Raw genomic sequence first — 23,747 nt, 5'->3', positions numbered from 1 at the left:
GAATTGGGAAAAATCAACCTGATTAATACTGCAGTGTGAAATAATCTTAAGAAATATGCAGTCGGCTTCACTCACATTGGACGTTAATATTCCATTGACATTACAGTATTTGAAGTAAGTCGGCCACTGTGTGCTGTCAATATGGTGTCAATTTGCCAAATTCGACAAATGTCACTGCAAATTACACAATTAGCATTTCGCATGAAGTAAAAATTATCGCCTCCTACTAGCAGACTAAAGCCCGATTGTAGGCCAGGTGCGGAGTCATCGTGTGCACTTAGGCGCACTTTTGAATGTTTGAGATGTTATGCAAGTCACTTCTTGCGTGTAAAACGCTGAGACGCCCCGGAATTTTATTAAAACAAATTATTACCATTGATAATCCACCTGATCAAATAGATACAGATTCTAGAAGGCTAGGAACTTGAGTTAACGACATATTTTAGGTACATAGAAACGACATACATACACAGATACAATATACACACTGTAATACACAACTCTTATAAAGCGTCTGGCATTTGAGCCAACGTATTTTTACGTTTATCCAAGATACCCTTAGTGAGTCTCATGATTCTGGAGAGAAAAACCGGAGGACCTGGAAAAAAAAATCCACACGACCATATATAATAGATATGGATGATGTTGCTGTCCCTTCACGTATTTGCATCCAGGGTTCTCCTCTCAGTCCCGAGTGTGATTCTCATTGGGAGCGACGTCAATGTGCTTGTGGACGCACGCGGCCTCACGGAAGACGTGAGCGTTGTGGTCAGGGCGGAAGAGTTCTTGACTAAAAAGCAGCTCGCCACCCAAACAATCACTCTGACTCAGCTGGACCCAGCCATCGCCACCCTGAAGGTAAAGCAATTGCTTTAAAATCAACAATAATAGTCAATGACAAACCCAAACTCAGGATCATATTGGACACCACTACAGACTGCGCTCCGTCAAAAGTAAAACTGCACTCTCTGTCACTCTCCCGAAGCCCTCTCATGAGTAGCAGGCTTCGACATTGACATTTAACCTCTGAACATATCGACAAGCGCAATATAATATAATAGTTTACCAATAAAAAAAGAATTGTCAAAAACATCTGTGTGAATCATGTTTAAGAAACAAAGGCAGAACAACAAGAAGCAATAACACAAACGAACAGTAGCATAATCTAGCTAGCCAATCCCCAACATAAATAACAGGTTGAAAAACAGGCTTCATAACAAACCGACCTATTTAAGTACACTATTAAGTAAGGTGTAAAAAGCATGTCGCTCCTCAACAGTGCCATACACAATACGAAAACAGTCATTATTTACCCAGGAAAGCCACATTGGGATGTTTAACCAACACCCATTGCAGTGCATATGTTAAGCTATGGCACGAAACTGGAGGATCGAGAGGAAACCCATGCAGAACCGGGCGATAAAATACTCCACACAGAACAGCGCTCGAGTCGGGAATCGAACGCAGGGAGAGGGGCGTGTGGGAGCCTGGCCAATGGGTGGGGGCGCACGGAGAGGGGTGGGGGGCATGGGGGACCGTACAGGTTTGGGGTGAAGGGGTCAATGTGTCCTTTATGAGGGGTAGTTGATGCCATCGAACACTTCACACCCTCCACTTTACACTACGAGATCTCTTTTACCAGTGGCAAAATATAGTAGTAGGTTTTTACCCTTTTAAACTGGTGTAGTGGTGATACGCGCTGGGTGTATATGTCGTGTGCCAGCGCGTATGTACGGGTGTGTGTGTGGTGACGCGCGCTGACGGGGAGGAGCAGGCGTCAGTGCGCGGGTGGGGGTAGTGCTGCTGATTGGCTGTGTGCCGGTGACGCGCCCAGAGGGAGTGATCGGGTAGCAGCGCGGTGTGATTGGTCGGGGAGTGGAAACACGCGCTGAGCGGAACCGGATCGTAGGGATAGCGCGTGGGGATTGGGTAACTGAGGAGCGGTGCCGACGTTGAGGTCCGCATCCGCTCCGTCTCCCGGGAAGAAGGGGTATATAAGGTGATGCACAGAGGAGCAGGGGAGAAGTGGAACCATCTAAGAATGAAGACGAGGGTGCAGAGATAGAGCCCGGAGAGGAGAGTGATGGAGAGTAATGGAGAGTAATGGAGAGTAATGGAGAGTAGAGGAGAGTAAGGTATAAGTGTGTAGCCAGCGAGAGAGAACGGTCTACACGAGCTGAGTGATGTATAGTGTGTAGCCAGCGAGAGAGAACGGTCTACACGAGCTGAGTAATGTATAGTGTGTAGCCAGCGAGAGAGAACGGTCTACACGAGCTGAGTGATGTATAGTGTGTAGCCAGCGAGAGAGAACGGTCTACACGAGCCGAGTATGCATACGGTGTAGCCAGCGAGAGAGGAAGGTCTACACGAGCCGAGTATGCATACGGTGTAGCCAGAGAGAGAGATGCAAAGTCTACACGAGGCGAGTGGAGAGTGTAGCAGAGGCGCAGAGTCTACACGAGGCGAGAGAGGAGTGTAGCCGAGGCGCGGAGTCTACACGAGGCACAGAGAGCCGGCAGCACAGAATCCAGAGTCAAGAGAAGCGCATTGTGAAGAAGAGAGGCCACGCGTTGTATTGTTACAAGTCAAGATTTAATAAAAGAAGTGTGTTCCCGTCAAGGAGTTTCCTGCCGTCATTTTCCAATACTTCATCTGGCGTCAGAAGTGAAACGGGCTTCCAAGTATGGAGACGAGGAAGACCCGTAGGACCCACGGGATTGACCGCGAGGAAGACCTGGACGACTCGGGGCCGCTGGTGGCGGGGGGTGAGGAAGAGGACTTGCCCACGCTGCAGGGTCCGTCGACGGCGCCGGCCGAGCGACCGGGGACAGACGCCGGGCTTCGTGAGGCGCACTCCCGACTGGCGGAGCTGCTGCTCGCCGCCGCGTCCATCTTGGCGGAGATCAGCTCGTCGGGAGGAGCGGGGACGGTGGGGGACATTTTACAAGGTCGCCCCGCAGATTCCCGCCAAAACGAATGGGGGATTCCCGCCATTGCGCCTGGGCCTACTTTTGGCGGGAACGGCGAGCGCCACGTGGTGGTGGGTTCCCAAGCGCGCGCATCGACGTCATCAGCGCGCGAGGGGGTCCGCCATCTTACGTCTGCTGCTGGAGCCGCCATCTTAGACACCGACGGACAGGCGGAGAGGAACCACGAGGCGGATGACTTCATTTTTCAGCAGCGCCTGCCCACGTTGTCAGCCTTCAAGGCGGAAGGCGGAGACTGGGGCCAATTTCAGCGAAGGTTTTTGGCGCATCAAGAGATGTCAGCGTGGTCCGATGCTACGGCGCTGCGGGCATTGCCCGCCATGCTGGACGACGATGCGCTCGCGGCCTTCAGGGCTGCACGGAAGTCGGACCGCTCCACGCTGAAGGATGCGCTGGGTTTGTTGGCCAGGGTCTACGGGCCTCCCTCTACATGCCGCCATCAGTTCTACGCAAGACGGAAAGCGGCCACGGAGACCGCGCTGGCCTATCGCACGGCGTTGCTGGCTCTTGCTGATGCTGCGTTCCCTCGGATGGACGAGGAGGGCCAAGACGCGATGGTTTTGGAGCAGCTGCTCAAGTTGGCGCAGGACCTGGGGGTCCCTATCAACACAGCTGACGAGATTGATATTTCTTCTTTGAGAGTCGCCACGAGTATTCAAGCGCACGAGGCCCTACAACGGAAGCAAGGCGTTGGTTGCAACGCTGCTGTCGTCACAGCCCCGGGTTTGGTGGTCGCCGAACCCCAAGTCGTCAGCCCACGAGAGGAGGCGTTCGCCACGGGACGACCAGGGGACTGGAGGCCGGGGGCCCGGTCGCCTCTGCGATCGGGCCGAAAGTCGGAGCAACCAAGATCTACTCCGACCCTCGTCACGTGCTATAACTGCGGCCTCCGGGGCCACGTGGCGTCCGGGTGCCGCGCTCCGCGGCAGCGCGCCATGGGAGCTCGGCTGGACGACGACCGAGAACCCAAGTCATCTCTACAATCCCCGGCAAGTCGCGGCACCTCACACGCTCGGCCTGTTTATTCGGCACACATGGGACGCCGCGTTGCGGCGGAGGAGGGCCGGTTAAGGTTCGGGGATTCGGTTCGGCGAGGGGGGTTCGGCCGGGACCAGGGAGACATTGAATGGGCGGAATTGGGGCATAGAATTGTGGCTGCTTCGGCGGGTTCGTCCGTTGTTACGGGATCTATTGATGGGGTTGAGATTAGGGTGTTAGTGGACACGGGGGCATCGGCAACTATTATATCGGACCTCATTTATAATATTCTTCCAGTCCAATGTCGTCCGCTGCTTCCAGTGGATGTGCCATTTTACGCCGCTAATGGGGGATCGTTGGGCATTATCGGTCAGGTTAGGGCGTCCATTTGCATTGGAGATATCAAATTGTCGGGGCCCGTTTTCGTTTCATCTTCTTTGGCAGTTCCGTGTCTTTTGGGCACTGACTTTTTGGCTAAAATGCCCATTAAAATTCTTATCGATCAACGATGCATTGAACTGCCATCGGGTCGCCGGATTTCATTTTTGACGGGCCCTACTGACATTCGGACGGCGTGCGCTACGATACAAGCGGTGGCGACGCAGACAGTGCAAGTGCCCCCGGGTTCACAGATGTTGATTCCCCTCCGGTTGCGGAAACCATGGGTGAGGGAGGCTTCGGGACAGAGTATGCTTTTGGGTCCTTCTAACAAGGCTGTCGGGGGTCTTGATTTATCGGTGGCTCACACTTTGGTGCGGGCTGACAGGGATCCGTTTGTGATGGTTTTGAACGCGGGGTCGCGACCAGCTGTCATTCCGCAGGGCACCGTGCTGGCTCACGCGGCGCAGGTCCCTGGGGATGATGGGTTGGTTGCGCAGGTGGGCTCGAGCCCCGCGCGGAACGTTGAGCCAAGGGAAGACCTTGAGTGGGTCCATTCGTTATGTGCCGCCTCGGACGATTTGTCGGCGGCGCAGTTGGGTGCGCTGCGCGAGTTGCTCATTGAATTCTCTGATGTATTCAGTAAACATAAGTATGACATTGGGTGCACGGATTTGTTGCACCATCACATTGAAACGGGCGATGCGGCGCCGGTCAGGCTAAATCCCTTCCGACTGAGTCCCGTGGAGAAGGAACATGTTCAGTCGGCTGTTAACGATATGCTAGAAGCCGATATTATTTCGCCCTCCTCTAGCCCGTGGGGAGCGCCTATTGTGCTGGTTAAGAAGCAGGACGGGTCCCTGCGATTCTGCGTTGATTTCCGTCGCCTGAATAAGATCTCTGTGGCTGACGCGTATCCGCTCCCCAGGATGGATGAGTCCCTCGATGCATTGTCTGGTGCGCGATATTTTTCGACTCTTGATTTGTTATCGGGGTTTTGGCAGTTGCCGCTCGACGAAGAGTCGAAACCTAAGACAGCATTTCGGACTCCAGGGGGGCTGTTCCAGTTTAACCGGTTACCCATGGGACTTCACTCCTCTCCAGCGACGTTTCAGCGACTTATGGAGCTGGTTTTGTCGGGCTTGCAGTGGGATACATGCTTGATTTATATGGACGATGTCATTGTTTTCAGTAAAACGTTTGAGGAACACCTCCGGCGATTGAGAGGGGTGTTCTTGCGAATGCGATCGGCTAAGTTGAAATTTAAACCGGCCAAATGTCACCTCCTTCGTAGGTCCGTTAGATACTTGGGTCACATTGTCGATTCTTCGGGGATCTCCACCGATCCCGCGAAGACGGATTGTGTCGGTTCGTGGCCGACACCTACGTCCGTTTCCGACGTGCGTAGTTTCATTGGGTTTGCTTCTTATTATCGGCGGTTCGTTGAGCACTTCGCCACTATTGCAAAACCCTTGCACGCTCTAACGGCGAAGGGAGTGAAGTTCAAATGGGGACCGGAGGAGGAGGCCGCGTTTCGCTCCCTCCGGGACGCCTTGGTGGGTGCCCCACCCTTGTGTTATCCCGATTTTGCCAGTCCCTTTTTGCTGGACACGGATGCTAGCAACACGGGCATTGGGGGGGTGCTATCCCAAGTCGTTGGGGGTGTCGAAAGAGTTGTCGCCTACGGTAGTAGGGTGTTGTCTCCGGCGGAGCAGCGCTACTGTGTCACCCGTCGCGAGCTGCTTGCCATTGTTTTTTTTGTGCAGCAGTTTAGGCCATATCTTTATGGTCGTCACTTTACAGTCCGAACGGACCACGCGGCGCTACAGTATTCATTGAGGGTCGCCCAGCCCTCGGGCCAGTTGTCGCGTTGGTTGGAAGTCCTCCAGGACTATCAGTTTACGACTACGTACCGTAAGGGGTTGCGACACACGAATGCCGATTGCTTGTCGCGGTTGTTGCCTTGTGATGAATGCGCGTGTTTGTCGGGATCGGCGCGCTGTAAACCGACGCTTGCGGGGGAGATGGGGGCACTGGCTGCGACAGCGGGCGCACCGATCGGGGATGATTCCACTGCCTCTCAGGGTCGGGACTCGCTGCTCTCGCTGTCGCTCAGCGAATGGGGCCGCCTCCAGATGGCGGACAGCTCGCTGCTAGCATTGCGCCGCAAGGTTGGGGGTCCCGAGGGGGACCAGGAGCGTACCGGCTCCTATGTACTTGAGCGGGGCGTGTTATTGAAATGGGACAGTTTGTCCCGGCGGAACGCACTCGTGGTGCCTTCCGCTGTGAGGGGGAGGGTTGTCTTGGCGGCACACGAACGCCTCTTGCACTTGGGAGTTAACAAGACGCTTGCCCTGCTTCAGCGTGACTATTACTGGCCGGGAATGGGAAGTGATGTGGTGCATATTCTGAAGGGGTGCGTTGAGTGCGCCAGGCGTAAACCAACGGCCGTGGCAGCTAATCCACCGCTGCAATCTATTCAGGTCTCGCGTACCAACGAGCTCGTTGCACTCGATATTTTGGGGCCCTTCCCAGTCACGCCGAGAGGGAATAAATATTTGTTAGTGGGGGTCGAATACTTTACCCGATGGCCTATGGCGTGGCCTCTCGCTAACCAGTCGGCAGCGGCTGTGACGGATGCCTTCGTCCAGGGCTATGTCCTGGACAAGGGGGCTCCCGAACGCCTGCTGACCGACCAAGGTAAAAATTTTTCGAGTAAATTGTTGCAAGAGGTGTGCGATCTGTTGGGTACCAAGAAGGTGCGTACCTCCCCGTACCACCCGCAGACTGACGGGATGGTGGAGAGACTCCACAAAACCTTGACTTCCATGCTGTGCCAGCAGGTGTGCGAGGCACATGTAGATTGGGACCTGCAGGTCCCAGGAGTCCTTGCTGCGTATAGAATGGCCCCCCATGCAGCTACGGGGTTTTCCCCATTCTATTTGATGTACGGTCAGGAAGCTGACCCGCCAATAGAAACGCAACTTGGCCTGTCCGCTCCACGAACTAATTCTAATTTGGCAGAACATATTAAGTTTAATATTCACAAGCTGACAGAGGCGAGGGAGGCCGCGCGGCTTAATTCGCGGGCTCGCCAAATTGCTAATGAACGGTTGCGGGCACGGAAGGTGTCCATGCACGAATGGAAACCAGGTGACAGGGCCTGGCTGCATTGCCCTCAGGCACCCTTGGCTACGTCGCCTAAATTGTTGAGACCGTGGAGGGGACCCGTGGAGGTCGTGCGCGTTGCACGGCCCCAGTGCGTTCAGATAAGGTGGGGAAAGCGCCGGTGGTACGTTCACCCCTCCCGACTGAAACCGTTCTCGCCTCCATATGGCCTCCCCTTGTGTCGTGATGGCCGGGCGTGTGACGTGACCGGCGACCCAGAGGGGGAAATGTCTCTGCCTGATCCACACGTATTTTCGCCTGATCTGCTCCCAGGTGTCTCGGAACTGACAGCTGCCGATCACCGGCGGCCGGATCCCCGCGGCGGGGCCGGCCCTTTCAGGCCCGTTCCGCGCCGTCTGGAGCAGCCGGAACCGCCGGACGGTCGTCAGTGTCCCGCCCCATACGATGGACCAGCCAGACGGACTCGCGCCAGGTCGTGCTACTTTGCATGACCTGCCTCGTGAGGAGTCGGGGCAGTTGGAGCGCCTCGTCACTGCGTGTAGTCGCAGGGACGTGGGGCGCGTTCGTTTCGAATTTGCTCGTATCGTGTTATTGTTGACTTTTCGGGTTCATTGTCAATCTGTACATAGTTATTCTTGTTGTTGTTGTTGTTGTGTTATGTTACGGGGCACACTCGGGGGGTTACGGGGTTTTTTTTTGTTGGTTGTCGTTTTATCGTCGCGGTTGGTTGTTGTTAGCAGCCGGGCCGGCTGCGAGCTATGTGGGAGGGGGTGATGTAGTGGTGATACGCGCTGGGTGTATATGTCGTGTGCCAGCGCGTATGTACGGGTGTGTGTGTGGTGACGCGCGCTGACGGGGAGGAGCAGGCGTCAGTGCGCGGGTGGGGGTAGTGCTGCTGATTGGCTGTGTGCCGGTGACGCGCCCAGAGGGAGTGATCGGGTAGCAGCGCGGTGTGATTGGTCGGGGAGTGGAAACACGCGCTGAGCGGAACCGGATCGTAGGGATAGCGCGTGGGGATTGGGTAACTGAGGAGCGGTGCCGACGTTGAGGTCCGCATCCGCTCCGTCTCCCGGGAAGAAGGGGTATATAAGGTGATGCACAGAGGAGCAGGGGAGAAGTGGAACCATCTAAGAATGAAGACGAGGGTGCAGAGATAGAGCCCGGAGAGGAGAGTGATGGAGAGTAATGGAGAGTAATGGAGAGTAATGGAGAGTAGAGGAGAGTAAGGTATAAGTGTGTAGCCAGCGAGAGAGAACGGTCTACACGAGCTGAGTGATGTATAGTGTGTAGCCAGCGAGAGAGAACGGTCTACACGAGCTGAGTAATGTATAGTGTGTAGCCAGCGAGAGAGAACGGTCTACACGAGCTGAGTGATGTATAGTGTGTAGCCAGCGAGAGAGAACGGTCTACACGAGCCGAGTATGCATACGGTGTAGCCAGCGAGAGAGGAAGGTCTACACGAGCCGAGTATGCATACGGTGTAGCCAGAGAGAGAGATGCAAAGTCTACACGAGGCGAGTGGAGAGTGTAGCAGAGGCGCAGAGTCTACACGAGGCGAGAGAGGAGTGTAGCCGAGGCGCGGAGTCTACACGAGGCACAGAGAGCCGGCAGCACAGAATCCAGAGTCAAGAGAAGCGCATTGTGAAGAAGAGAGGCCACGCGTTGTATTGTTACAAGTCAAGATTTAATAAAAGAAGTGTGTTCCCGTCAAGGAGTTTCCTGCCGTCATTTTCCAATACTTCACTGGTACAAAACTGACACCTTTATTCAAGGCATCATGTTTGCAATAACCACAACACAAGTAGTCAAAAAAGCAAACAAAAAGAAGCAACTCTGATAATGCTAATAATATGCACTGTCCTTGAAGTTGATTGGTCCACACCCGAGACGGCTTTCTTTAGAGCCTAGTCCCCATTGGTGTTGGACCAGATGACACCAGAAGGCGTACAACTCTAACACAGTGCAATATCAGAGTATTGAGAGCTCGGGGTAAGCATTTACACTATGAGATCTCTTTTACCGGTGGCAAACATGATGCCTTGAATAAAGGTGTCAGTTTTGTACCAGTTTAAAAGGGTAAAAACCTACTACTATATTTTGCCACTGGCAAAATAGATCTCGTAGTGTAAATGCTTACCCCGAGCTCTCAAGACTCTGATATTGCACTGTGTTTGAATTGTACGCCTTCTGGTGTCATCTGGTCCAACACCAATGGGAACTAGGCTCTAAAGAAAGCAGTCTCGGGTGTGGACCAATCGACTAATTTATATATTTACACGATCTAACACAAACCTGTATTATTGATGACATTGGACGCGAAAGCCTACGTGTTAATATAACATTAGTGTAATGAGGATACGTTCCCAGCCTTCATAACTTACCATTTCATACAAGAATTTCGGCAGCCTATGGCTGCCTTATTCTAGTTCTTGCTTCGCATCGCCTGCCCCCCCCCCCCCCCCAATGATATCCTCTTCTCTCCCCCGCCCCAATCCCCATTGTGTGCACATATTACTGACTTTATTGTATGTAGGGTGTGTATGTATACATTCCTACAAAAGAAAAAATAAAAAAAATCGGGGGGGGGGGGGGAGAGAAAAAAAACATTTTGGGGGTGGGTCGAAATTTTTTGCAAAACTGTTGGATCAACTTTTTACCCGCACACCTGGGAGGGGGGTTCACTTTTTTTATAACTTTTTGATTCGGACCATCTGAAAGGCTCTCATAACTTAATTTACGCACAAACGGAAAAATGGAACATCGGGCTTTCATCTTACCTATAAAAGTCACTTTGTCTGCCTGTGCCTGTCTGCATGGGTACCTTGTGACACTTAAATGACAAACGGTGGGGTTTACATATAAAAGTACCCAGATACCACGCGATATGCCCCGGGACGAAAAAGCACTATTCGTATTTCGCCTCCGTCAAGTTTAAAGTAGTTAAATTAACAATGTATTCAAACTTGATTTGGAGCTTTCGTGACTGCAGGAATTACTATCTGGTAAAGTAATGCAGAAAGAAAATGAAGTAATAACATACGACGTTTCGATTGCAACACAAGCAATCATCAGGTGCAAAATAAAGTTTATTTGATTAAGTGTTTTTTCGCTCTCTTTGTGTCCTCTCCTCATGTTGTAGTATTTCCTGCAGTCACGAAAGCTCCAAATCTCCCATTGACATGCTAATTTCTCTACCCCCCCCTCTCTATTTAAGGCCTCGACAGAGGCGTTGTCTTTCTGTGTGCCTTTGTGTGTCTGTTTGTCTCTGTAAGTCTGTCTCTGCTTGTGTGTCTGTCTGTGTCTGTCTGTGTGTCTGTCTGTGTGTCTGTCTGTGTGTCTGTGTTTTGTCTCTCAAATTTAGTAATCTTTGGAGGAACGCAATCAACCAGGTGGGGTATTGACTGGTGTTGGCCGACTGTGTTGTATTGCATTATTTCCAAGTTTACTATGTTTGTTTTCTCGTTCATTTGTACCTGATGATGGTAGATTGTGTTGCAATCGAAACGTCGTATTTCATTATTATTTTATGTAATTTCATTCTACATAAACCAAAGAATAACTTCTCCTGTGTCACTTTACTTCGCATCCCATATGGATGCTCCTCACACTAACAACGTACCCTTGCTCCGAACTCCCTCTCTATACTCCGCTAACCTGTCACTATACCCAGCTAACCTGTCAATTAATCATTCCGCTAGCCTGTCACTCCTCTCACACCTCTCCCTCATCCTTGTGCCCATCAGCCAACACCGCTGGAGAGAACGAGTGTGGCGGGCGAGGTCCCAGGCTCTTTGTTCCATCAGCTCCAACCAACTGCCCCGTGTTGCGCTGCACACACCCTTATATCCCCCCCTAATTAAGGGTCCTCAGTTACCCCCCATTAAGCCGACACCTCAGGAGCACCTCCGGCACGTGTTCTCTCTTATCATCTCCATCTCCTGCCTCTCTGGTATCTACGCAGTGTTCCCACGCTTGCACCTGCCAGTCCCCAAATGCACCCGGTTAATTATTGATTCTCCGCCTAATTGCTGGCGCCTTTCTGGCGGCCACTTCATGTCCTACCGCTTGCACCTGCTCGCCCTCAAATGCAGCCCCTATTTGCAAACCCGCATGTTATGCCACCACACTACTATAGTCAGTAGTTACTATTATAGAGTCGGTAGATACTACTACAGTCAATGGATGCCACTTTCGTCCGTATATACGGCTGCAGAGTCTGTAGATACTACTATAGATTCAGTAGATACTACTGTAGAGTCAGTATTTACTACCATAGAGTTGGTGGATACTACCATAGAGTCAGTAAATAATACTACAGTCAGTACTGTAGATACGTTGGTCAGTAAATAATGCTAGTCATTAGATACTACTATTCAGTCAGTTGCTACTACTGTCAGTTATTACTACTACAGTCAGTAGATACTATTAGGTTCAGTAAATAATACTACAGTCAGTATATACTATATACCAGAGGTGGGACAAAGTCATTGTTATGCAAGTCCAGGTCGAGTCGCAAGTCATCAAATTCATGACTCGAGTCTGACTCGAGTCCAAGTCACATGACTCGAGTCCACATCTCATAGGTGGGACAAAGTCATTGTTATGCAAGTCCAAGTCGAGTCGCAAGTCATCAAATTCATGACTCGAGTCTGACTCGAGTCCAAGTCACATGACTCGAGTCCACACCTCTGCTATATACTCCTGCATAGTCGGTAGATACGACTATAGAGTCAGTCGATACTGCTATAGTCAGCAGATACTATAGTCAGCAGATACTACTATGGAGTTAGTAGATATTAGTCAATAGGTACTACTATAGTCATTAGATACTGTACAGTCAGTAGAGTCCACTACAGTCAGTAGATACTGCTATAGAGTCAGCAGATCCTACTATAGTAAGTGGATACTACTATAGAGTCGGTAGATACTATTACTACTGTAGGGCGGCCGGGGGATGGGTGGTGGCTTTCACAATAGCTTAGTATTTGTGCATCTATACGTTATGTTTAAGAGAAGACGTTTGAATATACGTTTCCCCCGGGAAATGCCAGGCACTTCCTTCTAGTAATAAACACTGCATAACTTACCAATCCTATCATTAACAAAGAAATGTTACATTAAATGTAATAGATGTATTACTGTACAGTATTAGAATTACGCACCGACATAAATTAAAGGGTACTGTAAAATATATTCACAAAGTGGAATCGTCAGTGCAGTCATGTTGCATTGCCCACCAAACACCATAGCTCTTTAACATCGTCCGTTGCCGTACGCCGATTGGCCAAGATGAATGTAAATAAACATTTTAATGACCCATCGCGATGTGCAACGCTCAAGAAAAATATCTTATAATTTATTCTTATTTGTATAGCGCTGGATATGGAATGTTTAACTGTTCATAAAGTCGGGTTATACAGGTAGGAACAATGTTCCACACTGCCCACCAGGGATTATTTGTCTGTCTGACTGTCTGTCGTGCATAAATATATATATAATATAATCAGCTCTTTGATTGGTGGAGACCGACTGCCAGGTACGGAGAGGGGAGGTGCCTAAGGAAGAGGGTCAGGGGAGGGGCCTAAGGGTGGGAATAAGGGGAGGGGCCTAAGAAAGGGGGAGGGGCCGATAGTTATGGGGGCATGCTACCTGGCTGGCTGCCTGGCTACCTCAAGTCAAGTTATCTTTTATACAGGTAGGAACAGGTTCCACACTGCCCACCAGGGATTATTTGTCTATCGTGCATCAGAATGCACCCTCCCCCACCGACCACCGAGCAGGGCCACGATTGGTTGAGGATGTCGCAGAGGGTGGGGGGAAGGTAAACACGCCCAATAATCTAACTCCCCCCCCCCCCCCAAACGCCGAGCGGGGCCGCCATTGATAGAGGTGGGGTGTAAACACGCCCACTCATGCAAACCCCACCACCCGAACACCGAGCAACGCCGCGATTGGTTGACGATGTCGGGAAGGGTGGGGGGGGGGTAAACATGCCCACTCATCCAACTGCCCCCCCCCCCCCTGAACGCCGCGCTGTCCAACCAAGTTCCTACCTGCCCACTCCGAAGGAACGTGTTACAGGTAGGAACAGTTCCACACTGCCCACCAGGGATTATTTGTCTGTCTGTCGTGCATGGCCCCGCCCCACCAGAGCCCTCCCATTGGCTCGGGGGCACCGACCAATGGGAGCGGTGGGTTGGGGTTGGTAGAGAAGGGGAGGTTAGTGGTGGGGGGGGCACCGCCACGACTCGGGCCAATGAGGAGACGTGCGATGTTTCATTCACAAAATTGAACTGGGGGAGGGTGGCTTCATTCATAAAATGGAAGCATTGAAAAGAAAAAGCGGATCTTTTTGCCTCGTGTTTCCTTCAACATTCCCAGCCTTAAGGGGATTCAGTTGGGGGTAGGGCTGGGTGGGGCTGGCTGGGTGGGGAGGGTGAGGCGGGTCACCCCGTGGTGCCCTTATAAAACTAAACGTTTAACCTACACACTACACTTATACAGGTAGTAGTAACAGCTTCCACACTGCCCACCAGGGATTAGTTGTCTGGCTGTCGTGCACGATTGCGCTGTCCAATCAAGTTCCTACCTGCCCACTCAAGGAAAGCGTTTTATTATTTTACCAAATTTTCCCTCAACTAATATAATGGTAATCATTTCAAAGTTCGTTATGCTGAGACTTTGCATACCGAATATTTTCATGTCGGTGCATTATTACTATAGTGGGCGGAGGAGCGATGCTCAACAATTAGCAGAACGCTGGATGGCTAAACAAGCAGCGAGTTGGCACAGTAGGGAGCAGTCGTCTCAATTAACCCATAGCACGGTCTGTCCCGTGACTTCCTGTCGATGAGCCTTCGGTGCTTCGTGGCTTCAGGGTGCACCTAGCCTGGCACAATAGTCGTGAAGTCACCACCAATTCATGGCAATTGGCGTTTGTTGATGAGGGAGCCCCTTTGTGGTACTTTGTGTAAGTTTGTGGTAATTCGCAGCATCAGTGCTAAACTCTGATACCTGACAGCGCCAATCAAATAAAGGTGTCACGTGGTGATTTAACTCAGCCACCCAAATGTTGGGTGGCAGAGTAACAGTATCCTTTTTGGGACATGCTTTAGCGGGTTTCGGTTTATACCCACAACCCTAGCTAGCACTGTTATTTAAATTTTGGTGGTGCCCTCATTTCACGCGACGCCCAAAATCACCGTGTGGAATATAACCAAGACCACTGCGAGTGGCGGCTGGTGATATTTATTTTTGGGGGGGCGCATTTTTTTATTTTATTGAGGGGGGCAAATAAATATAAAGCAGTACCAAAAACCATTTTGACTACTTGAATATAAATTTTGATGATCTTTATTTACATTTCAGACCAAAAGAAGTACCAAAAAGCATGTTTCCTACTTGAACATAAATGTTTCTCTTTTATATACATTTCAGACCAAAGTACCAAAAAGCATGTTTCCTACTTGAACATAAATTTTGCTCTTCTTTCTTTCTAGCCAGCAAATTTCTCAACTACTCTCTGATTAAAGTCAGTCATCTCCGTAACAAGTCTCTTTCCCATGGACAGCAATGCCAGTGCATTCAGCCTCTCCTGGGTCATGGTGTTTCTGAGAAAAGTTTTTATTCGTTTCAAGGTTGAGAAGCACCTCTCAGCTTCAGCCGTGGTCATGGGTGTGGTAATGATAACTTTTAGGAGAGTCACAATTTCGAAAAAGACTTCTTCGAGATTATTCTCCATAAACAACTGGAATAGGTCCACAGCACCACGGCAGGCTCTGAACTCTTCCTTGCTGTAGATGAGACCGAGCTCCGTCTTCAACTTGCTTCCACTGAGCATCGGGTACGCTTTCATGGTGCTGCTCAATGCATCTTCAGGAAAGGTATCCTTGTACTCATCAAACCTGTCCCCCTGCAACAAGGTGGCACAGACAAGGTGGTCTGTGAAGGAGAAACGCTCCCTAGTGTGTCCCAGGATTGTGTCACAGACCTATAGAGATAATTAAACAAATAGATATATAAATGTAAGGTAGTAGCCTGGAGTAGACCACTAATTGTCACAGTTGCAATTACTTTCAAAAGAAAAATAGAGCCATTTGAGTTTTTGTCCCATACAAGACTGTAGTTTTTGGTGGCTTCAAATTTCATTTGATCATTTATTTTTATGTTGCCAATTTATTATTTTTGGGATGCTATTGTATATTAAAATTAAGATTTTTGTTAGGATTTATACCAAACTAAAAATGTTTTCTTGAGTCTGTAGAATATGATATGTAGGCAGGACATCTCTGCAGCACAACAATAATGTAAAATGGTATTTTGACTGATTTCTATAACAAACTCACCTCTGCTGCAATCCTTTCACGGTCTTCCGAACTGAGCGCCCGGCGCCTCTTTGTTGGACGAGAACCACTGCTTTGCTCACCAATGGAGTGGAGAGAGTTTCTGCAAAGGACAAAGATAATTTATTATAATTTTGGCAAAGGATAAAGAGAGTTAAAAATGAAAGAGAAAGCAAATAATGATCATATTACAGGAATAAAGTTACCTGATCTTTTGTATTTCTTGTTGGAACTGTTGGATGCTCACTTTGATATGGACTGAATCAATGTTCTTTTTCTGGAGCTTGGCATAGAGGAAGTCTACATGTGGCATGATGTGGTGATAAAGTTCCAGAAAGAACTTAAAATCCTCATCCTCCAGTAGCATGGCCAGGGCTCCTGCTTCTCTGACAGTATTGGGGTCGAAGTCACCCGAGTCTTGTATGCTCTCAAAACAGTGAATGAGATCCTCTCTGTGCTCAAAAACAGTATTAATGGCACGGCTATGAAAGTTCCATCTGATGTTGCTGGATCTTGGCAGTCTATGGGCAACCACTTTATCCAGAAAACATGTCCGCTTGGGTGACTTAGAAAAAAAGCTGGCAAATCCACCAATGTTAGAAAAAAATATTCTCGTCTTGGATATGTGAGACGTGGCCTGTTGCATTATCAGGTTGAGCTGATGTGCGTAGCAGTGGATGTAGTGGGCATTTGGGTACACATCTTGTATTTTTCTCTGAACACCTGCAGTGGCACCCCTCATCACGCTGGCCCCATCATATGCCTGGCAGATGAGCTTACTTTTCTGATCCTTAGGAAGGATAGAAGCAAGACGCTCTTTTAGTGCAGTAGCAATGGACTCAGCTGTAGCTGACTGCAGAGGGATGAACTCAAAAAAGCTTTCCTGCACGTTATTTTTGTCGTCGATGTAGCGCAGCACAAGCACAAGTTGGGACTGTGTGGCAATATCTGTTGTTTCATCTGCCTGGATTGATAAAAAAACTACTTGTCTGGACTTCTTTGATTATTTCTTCTCTTGTAACAGACAACATACAGTCCAGTAGCTCGTTCTGTATAGTTTTCGACGTTCCCTTAAATACAGTAGCACTGTCAAGGTGCTCTTTCAATGCTCCATCAAGAGAGGCAACAAAATCCACCAACCAGCGAAATATACCGGGGTTATCTGAGCTCTCACTCTCATCATGGCCATGTAACGCCAACTCAAATGCTCCACAAAATGTCACACAGTCTATCATCCTGGACAGTATGTGTCGATTTTTTGTCACCTCTTCGTTGTGCCTTCTAATGCCAATCCTGTAGCCTTCATCTAGTTGTTCAGCAATGCTAACTCTGCCCAAAAACGTTAGTTTCATGCTATTATCAATATGGCTGCGTCTACTTTCATGACGTTTGCATTTGTCAGAGAGATGTTTGAGGTCTCTTACCCCCGTCGTTGTCCACAAAACTTCAGTGCCGACACTTTGAAATAAAAGACAGGGAAAACAAAAAAGAGAATTGCTAACATCACATCCAGCCAGCCACCTCCGTTTCTCATAACAAGCGCGGGTGAAGCTTCGTGTGTAGCTTCGTCCTCTGTCACTGGCCTGCTGCTGGATTTGTAAATCGGGTTTGTCCGGTCCGAGATCCTTTATCTTTTTTATTTCTTCCAGCGAAAGCCTTGTGAAAGGGTTTTGTTGTAAATAAATTACAGAATTTGGATGAACTGCTGCCATTGTTTACACAAAAAATTTGATCAGCCTAGCAAGTGTCGAAGTGGTGTCGCCTGCGCACTCGCAGTAGTGGCCCAGAGCGTAAAGTTGAATGACAGGTGACGAGAACCAATCAGATTGGATAAAATAACATGTATCCAATTCTGATTGGCCAGTGACGCAACGACTTGCGCCCTGAGGAGAATCTTTAAAAAACCAATTAGAGACCAGCTTCAGGTCACATGCTGTCCGAAAATTTAAAGTCTCACATAGACATCCATTTGTCCGGCGTCCCGCATGGAACACATTGAAAAACATAGAAAATAGTTGACCAATTAAAGCCAGTTTTTATTAAATGCTGATGCTTTTCTTACTACCAGCCGGCACATCGTATGAAAAAAATATTGTATTTATGTATTTGTATATAATTTTTGTATATGTATATTTCTTGAATCTTGATGGGGGCGGCGCCCCAGCGCCCTCTATTGACAAGCCGCCACTGACCACTGCCTATATATTTTCTAAATGTAGAGGGTTTCCTTAGAATGCAATCTCTACACAAATCTTACATTGCCATAGGGCAACAGGCTTACTACTACTTTTCCAGGAGTGCATGCATCACAAGCCACTATACCAACCCAAATGACCCTCGCAACAACACAACAACCAACACCGTTATACAACAACCCGACGACCATGGCTTGACCAACTTTTTCTACCACGAACACGGGGGGGGGGGGGGGGGCGACGACAGCAGAGCAAAACCCCAAAGGCACACCCAAAGCATCACCCAGCTCTGAAACAGAATACTCCAAGCAGACTAGGTCCCAGCCACTTCGAGCCGGATCAGTCCCAGCTACCTCGAGCAGGCAACCTTGAGCAGGATCAGTAGTGAAATAAAATTCCGCCCACCTCATTTTCCATCTCCAGCACGGCAGCCACCTCGAACAACCCCAGGAGCAGAATGAAATCCCCCACCCCCTTTCCCATGGTTCCCCGTGGCGGGGCCTTTTATTCAATCACACCCTTGGGCCCTTCCTCAATTTAATTAGCACGGCGTGCCCACGAGTCCAAACCCCTTGCCCACGAGCTTATTCAATCCCACACACCTGCAACCCGCCCCCCCCACAAGTCCCCAATCAACTGCCACACAGAGAGTAAAGCAAAACATTGACGTTATACGGTGGAACCTCGGTATATGTCGTTAATTCGTTCCAGAAGGTAGGACTTATACCGAAAATGATGTATATCAAACGAATTTTTCCCATAAGAAATAAAGGGAAAGGAAATAATCAGTTCCAGATAAATTGTGCAATATTAGTGTGAGTGGTTTTTTCAGCATTGCTTTAGTCAAAGGTAAGTGTTGCATAGTGGATAGTCCTACCATGAAAAAAATTAACGAATTATGACATGTCACACGTGTAAAATATTTTTTGGATAGCCCGCACCTCCATATACCCCGCAGAGTCTTGTTTTGTTTGTAAAAAGTGGTATACCCCGCGGGTTATATGCGGGAAAATACGGTAATGGTTGCCAGTATGTGGTAAAAAAATCGGAGCCCCCCAACCGCCTTTGCAGAGCGCGATGGGGAACTTTTTTGAACCTGCATAATCAAGGGCCTTTCTATCTCTCATACTTGAGGGGAGGTCAGTCTGGGAAGGAAGAATTTGCGGAGGTAAGGGTTTTTTTCACTTGTAGGGGAGTGCTACGTGTATAGGCCCTCGTAAAAGCATCTAAAGTGGGCATTTATTTCCTTGACATTTGTGAGAAGGGCGACCCATGTAATATTGGATGCAGGCTGTCAGTGCAGTTCTATCTGAACTTAACCATGATATTTCCTGTAAAAGGGGAGGAGTCATGGAAGATACATCTTTCATATCTAGAATTATGGTTTGGTCGTGAAGAATCGTATCCATCTCCAATTTGGTAGAGTTGATTTTTCTCAATGCTTCGAGATTGTATAACCTTTGAATAGTCGAGAGAGCTGAGTCTCGTATCCTTTTTCAATTAATGAGCCTCAAGAAGGCTTTAAGGCTATCCCATATGATCAGGATGGACATTGGGGGATGGACCCGTCATGAATTCTTCAATTTCCTTTGTGATCTCTTTGACATACTTTTCATCGAGTAGTCTCGTGTCCAGGGACCAAACGATATGCATCCCTTCTTCAGGATTAATAATTAATTGGGCAAGGACCAGGGTATGGTCAAACAGTTGCAAATTTATTATTTTTATTTTCTGGTGATTTGCTATATGAGGGGTTTGAAGACCAGAAACAAATTTATTCTGGAGAGTTTCCTATATGCCATGAAAATGTGGGTACTAATGCAATTTTAACTTATATACTTTACTGAGTAATTTAAGGGCCACCATTGTGGTATGATGTTATATTCTTCACCTGGTTTGCAGGGTTCGATCCCAGCCCTGACACCTGTATATTTGGAGTTTGCATGTTCTCCCTGTGATCGCGTCGATATTTTCTACAGGTCCTCATTTGTTTTGCTGTTATGGATTTCTGCGTAATAATCCACTTTATTTAGCTATGGTTTGTAGCCAAGTCGCTTCTGAAAAATAAGCTATGGCTTCCTAGGCCTTGGTAAGATAAAAATAATTGTTTCGTTTTATTTGTATATATTTTATTTTTTATAATTTTTATTCACGTTCTTTCTTATTATTATTTTTCTATCTACGTGACTTTACCGAAATAACCAAAGAATATTTTTTCCAACCAAATTATATGTTTTTAAGTTTCTTTGTTTACCTTGCCTATCATTTGCACTCTTATCGTGTTGTTGTATTCTTTTTTGTTATAACGTTCTGACCTGCCTCTACTGGACAAATGTGAAAAAGAGCTTCATAGGTCATTGGATTCCTCCAGCATAAATAAATATTCTGATTCTGATATGTAGTCACAAAAAAACGAAGGGGGGGGGGGGCGGAGGGAGAGGGGGCGTCTAAAATGTCGTCATTTCTGCATTTGTCTCGCTTACTCTCTCGGTCTCTCCAAAAACTAATAAAATATCAGTCACTGGCTCGACCATCAACTTTTTCAGCCTATAGCTTGGACAATATTTTCGTGCACGTAAATACATTTTGGTCTGTGGCTCAAATCTACACTTAACTTCGTACACATCTTAGATTTTTACAGTATTATATGAATAGTCCTTACTCTCTGGTTCTTTCGGTAAAGTCACGTAGGTATAAAATAAAATACAAAAATAAATCACGACGTTTCGGAAGCAACACAAGCGTCCGTCATCAGGTGGGAACACCACAGCAGCAACAAACTTGCTGTAGTGGGAAAAAGAGTTGCATATGACAAGAGATTATATAAGATGAGAGGGGGGGAGAGGTGCCAGGGAGGAGGGATGGAGAGGGTGGGGGTGTGGGGTGTGGAGTAGCAGCGTTTCGCAAGGGCAGATTAATGCTGCTAATGTGAAACAATGCCAGAGCTAGGGAATGAGCTGAAGAAAACTGGAAACGTGGATGTGAAATCAAGATGTAAAGTATTTAAGATTTTACTTGGTTAATAACATCCTTCCAATGATTGCTGGCACACCTCAAAGCCTTCACAGACCCTCTCCTGGGCCCCCTTCAGTTTGCCTACAGAGCCAACAGGTCTGTGGATGACGCAGTTAACATGGCCCTCCACTTCACCCTACAGCATCTGGACTCCACAGCATCCTATGCCAGGATCCTGTTTGTGGACTTCAGCTCGGCTTTTAACACCATCATCCCTGCCCTGCTTCAGGACAAGCTCTCCCTGCTGAACGTGCCAGACTACACCTGCAGGTGGATCACAGACTTCCTGTCTGACAGGAAGCAGTGCGTTAAGCTGGGAACACAAGTTTCTGCCTCCAGGTCCATCAGCACTCAGAAACCTGTTTGATCTAAGCAACGTCAATATCAACTTACTCTAATATCCAAACACGTATCAGGAAATAATAGAAACGACAGTACCCATGCAAATATACATCCTCATCAATCCGGATTGAATGATAACAAAACAATGGCTAATATTCACGATCACGTGATTAAGAAAACAATAGGCAGACCCTCAAAATGGCAATATTCCTACAGAATGTGTCTTCATAAAACGCGTATCAAATGGTTAGAAAGCATCAATGATCGGATCTCACGATCATGTGATAAGCGAAAACGTACATGCTAACCCACCAACAACAGTATTCATGTTAAGCATAGGTGTTCATCAAAATAAACTTATCAAATGTCAGAAAAACATCAACGATCGAATTTGCAAGGTAATGTGATTAAAAGAAAAACAGCTAATATCTCCAAATTATAGTATTCATACCGATACCGATATGCACGACGTTGATGTGTGTCAGCGTGGCAATCATGGCAAGGTCCACCAGTCATGATGTATAGTGTGGTGTGAGTTCGTTCACGTGCGATCTTTGCATGAGGTGTCGTCACCAAATGTAAGCTGTGTGGTCACGTAATGGGTGCGTGTAGGAGTCGGTGTCCATCTTCTATCTTCTCTGTACCCGAAAATACATCTGTCTCACCAGGGAGCGTTGATTAGTAGACTTGATCCGCTGCTGGAGTGTGCTGCGAATACGCGGATCGCTGTCCACTGACGGCTGTCCGCCAGTCAGGCTTGGTCCACAGCTGGAGTGTGCTCATGACTCTCGAGTTAGTATGCTGCCAGTTTGCCGTTGGCTGCTGTGCCACTCGCTGGCAGGTGGTCTGCACGCCAGGCTTGATCTACAGCTGGAGTGCTCTGTGGCCCCGCTTGCCCAGTACTTGCAGCTCACCAGCAGAGCGGCTACACGTCGCGGCACTTGCCCCGGCATGTTGCCAGTCTGTCATCAACAGCCTGGAGAGTAGCTTGGTGTGCGAGCATCAGTTATGGCTCCCTTCCGGAGGTCTTACGCAGTGCAGCAGCCTGCACGTCTGTCTCTGCTCACAAGCGTGTTGCGCCTGAAACATCGTGATTTATTTTATACCTACGTGACTTTACCGAAAGAACCAAAGACTATATGGATTCCTGCAGTCACGAAAGCTTCAAATCAAGATAGTTACTGTAGTTATTTGCATGTACGTTTTTATATTTACTGTAGTTATTTGCATGTACGTTTATCGAAGGCCAAAATAAATTTTCAAACTAAATAAAGGCTCTGCTTTGACATTCGTCCATTTTTGACATTCGTCAATGCTCTGGTCCCTAACCAGACAAAAGTCCAAGGTATTTCTGTATAAGACAACCTCGCCACTATGAGCGCTCTCATGAACAATTTTCTGCTACTCCGTAACTTAACACAACACTACTTGGCTCCGCATGTGACTTAGAAAAAAACGTAAGAAAAAATTCCAATGACACTTAAGTCTGCCTTAGTAGGAACCCAACACTATTGTCAGTCACGATGGATTTTGTCTGCTGTTTAGATAGGATTTATAGCTTATGTTATTAATTACAAAAGGCAAATTAAGGCCCCACGTTCCACCCATCGTTGTACACGTGGTGCATCCATCCGGTCAGCGTTAGTTCATCCCAGGTTCTGCCCCCGCAGACATCCTGGTGCCTGATGTCATAACTCCTATCATACTTCCTCCGGAAGTCATCCCAAGATTGTGTAAGCACAAACCCACTTAATTGCGCCTAAATATGGTGTGTGTCTATAGCCATGTTTATTGTGAATCAACCTTGGTTACCTCCCTTTAGGTCGACTCATCCTTAAAATAAATTCCTGCCACAGCATGCAATTCTAGCCACTGGCACGACAAAGGCGGTCGGGCAGGCTCTAGTTATACCCCGAGCATACATATTATTTTGGTCTTGGAGAATTGACATAATTCGTATTATGTATATTTTCTGAATGATCTTTAGGTTCAATACCTCAATACAAAACTTCCATACTTTTTTATGAGATTATATTCTTAACCCAAACCTCATGGCACTTGTGTATCGATAAGCGTATGTTAATAAAACATGCAAATAGTCATATTCAAAACCTTCTGCCTATGTGTTGTATTGTCATTTAACAATACATATATCCTATCCCTAAAGTTAACATTGAATACCATGATGTTTGGGAATATTCATATGGAGTGGTTGTCACTTGAACGTTTCAACGTTCCAGGCACCAGGGTTTGTTTATTAGAGAGTGAAGCAGCAAGGGACATTCTTGTCTCTTTGCCCTGTATTTGCCCTCGGGTAGGCAGCGTGTTTATGGGTCCACGTTTGCGGAAATTTCTCTCTCAAAAATTTCCCTGGGTCACTT

General features: G+C 48.1%; 1 protein-coding gene and 1 long non-coding RNA gene across 4 annotated transcripts in view; one reads left to right on the top strand and one right to left on the bottom strand.

Moving 5' to 3' along the window:
• The window catches only part of LOC144721178 (complement C3), a 239,441-nt gene that overhangs the window by 246 nt on the left and 215,448 nt on the right, over window positions 1–23,747 (top strand). For both annotated transcript variants that reach the window (XM_078598569.1, XM_078598568.1), the window contains exon 2: window positions 675–858. In XM_078598569.1, coding sequence (XP_078454695.1) covers window positions 675–858 — 184 coding nt within the window. The remainder of the gene's footprint in view (window positions 1–674; window positions 859–23,747) is intronic.
• Window positions 14,810–16,220, bottom strand: LOC144721177 (uncharacterized). Of its 2 annotated transcripts, none has more exons than XR_013585852.1 (2): window positions 15,818–16,220; window positions 14,810–15,462 (listed from the first exon to the last, which is right to left on the bottom strand). It is a non-coding gene; the product is annotated as an uncharacterized LOC144721177 (long non-coding RNA). The 2 variants fall into 2 exon arrangements; XR_013585853.1 differs by having other exon boundaries at window positions 14,810–15,384.

This window comes from Lampetra planeri, chromosome 11 (genome assembly GCF_965212315.1).
Source record: "Lampetra planeri chromosome 11, kcLamPlan1.2.h2, whole genome shotgun sequence".
Lineage (NCBI taxonomy): Eukaryota > Metazoa > Chordata > Hyperoartia > Petromyzontiformes > Petromyzontidae > Lampetra > Lampetra planeri.
The sequence above is the reverse complement of the archived record's forward strand: the minus strand, read 5'-3'. Positions and strand labels throughout refer to the sequence as shown.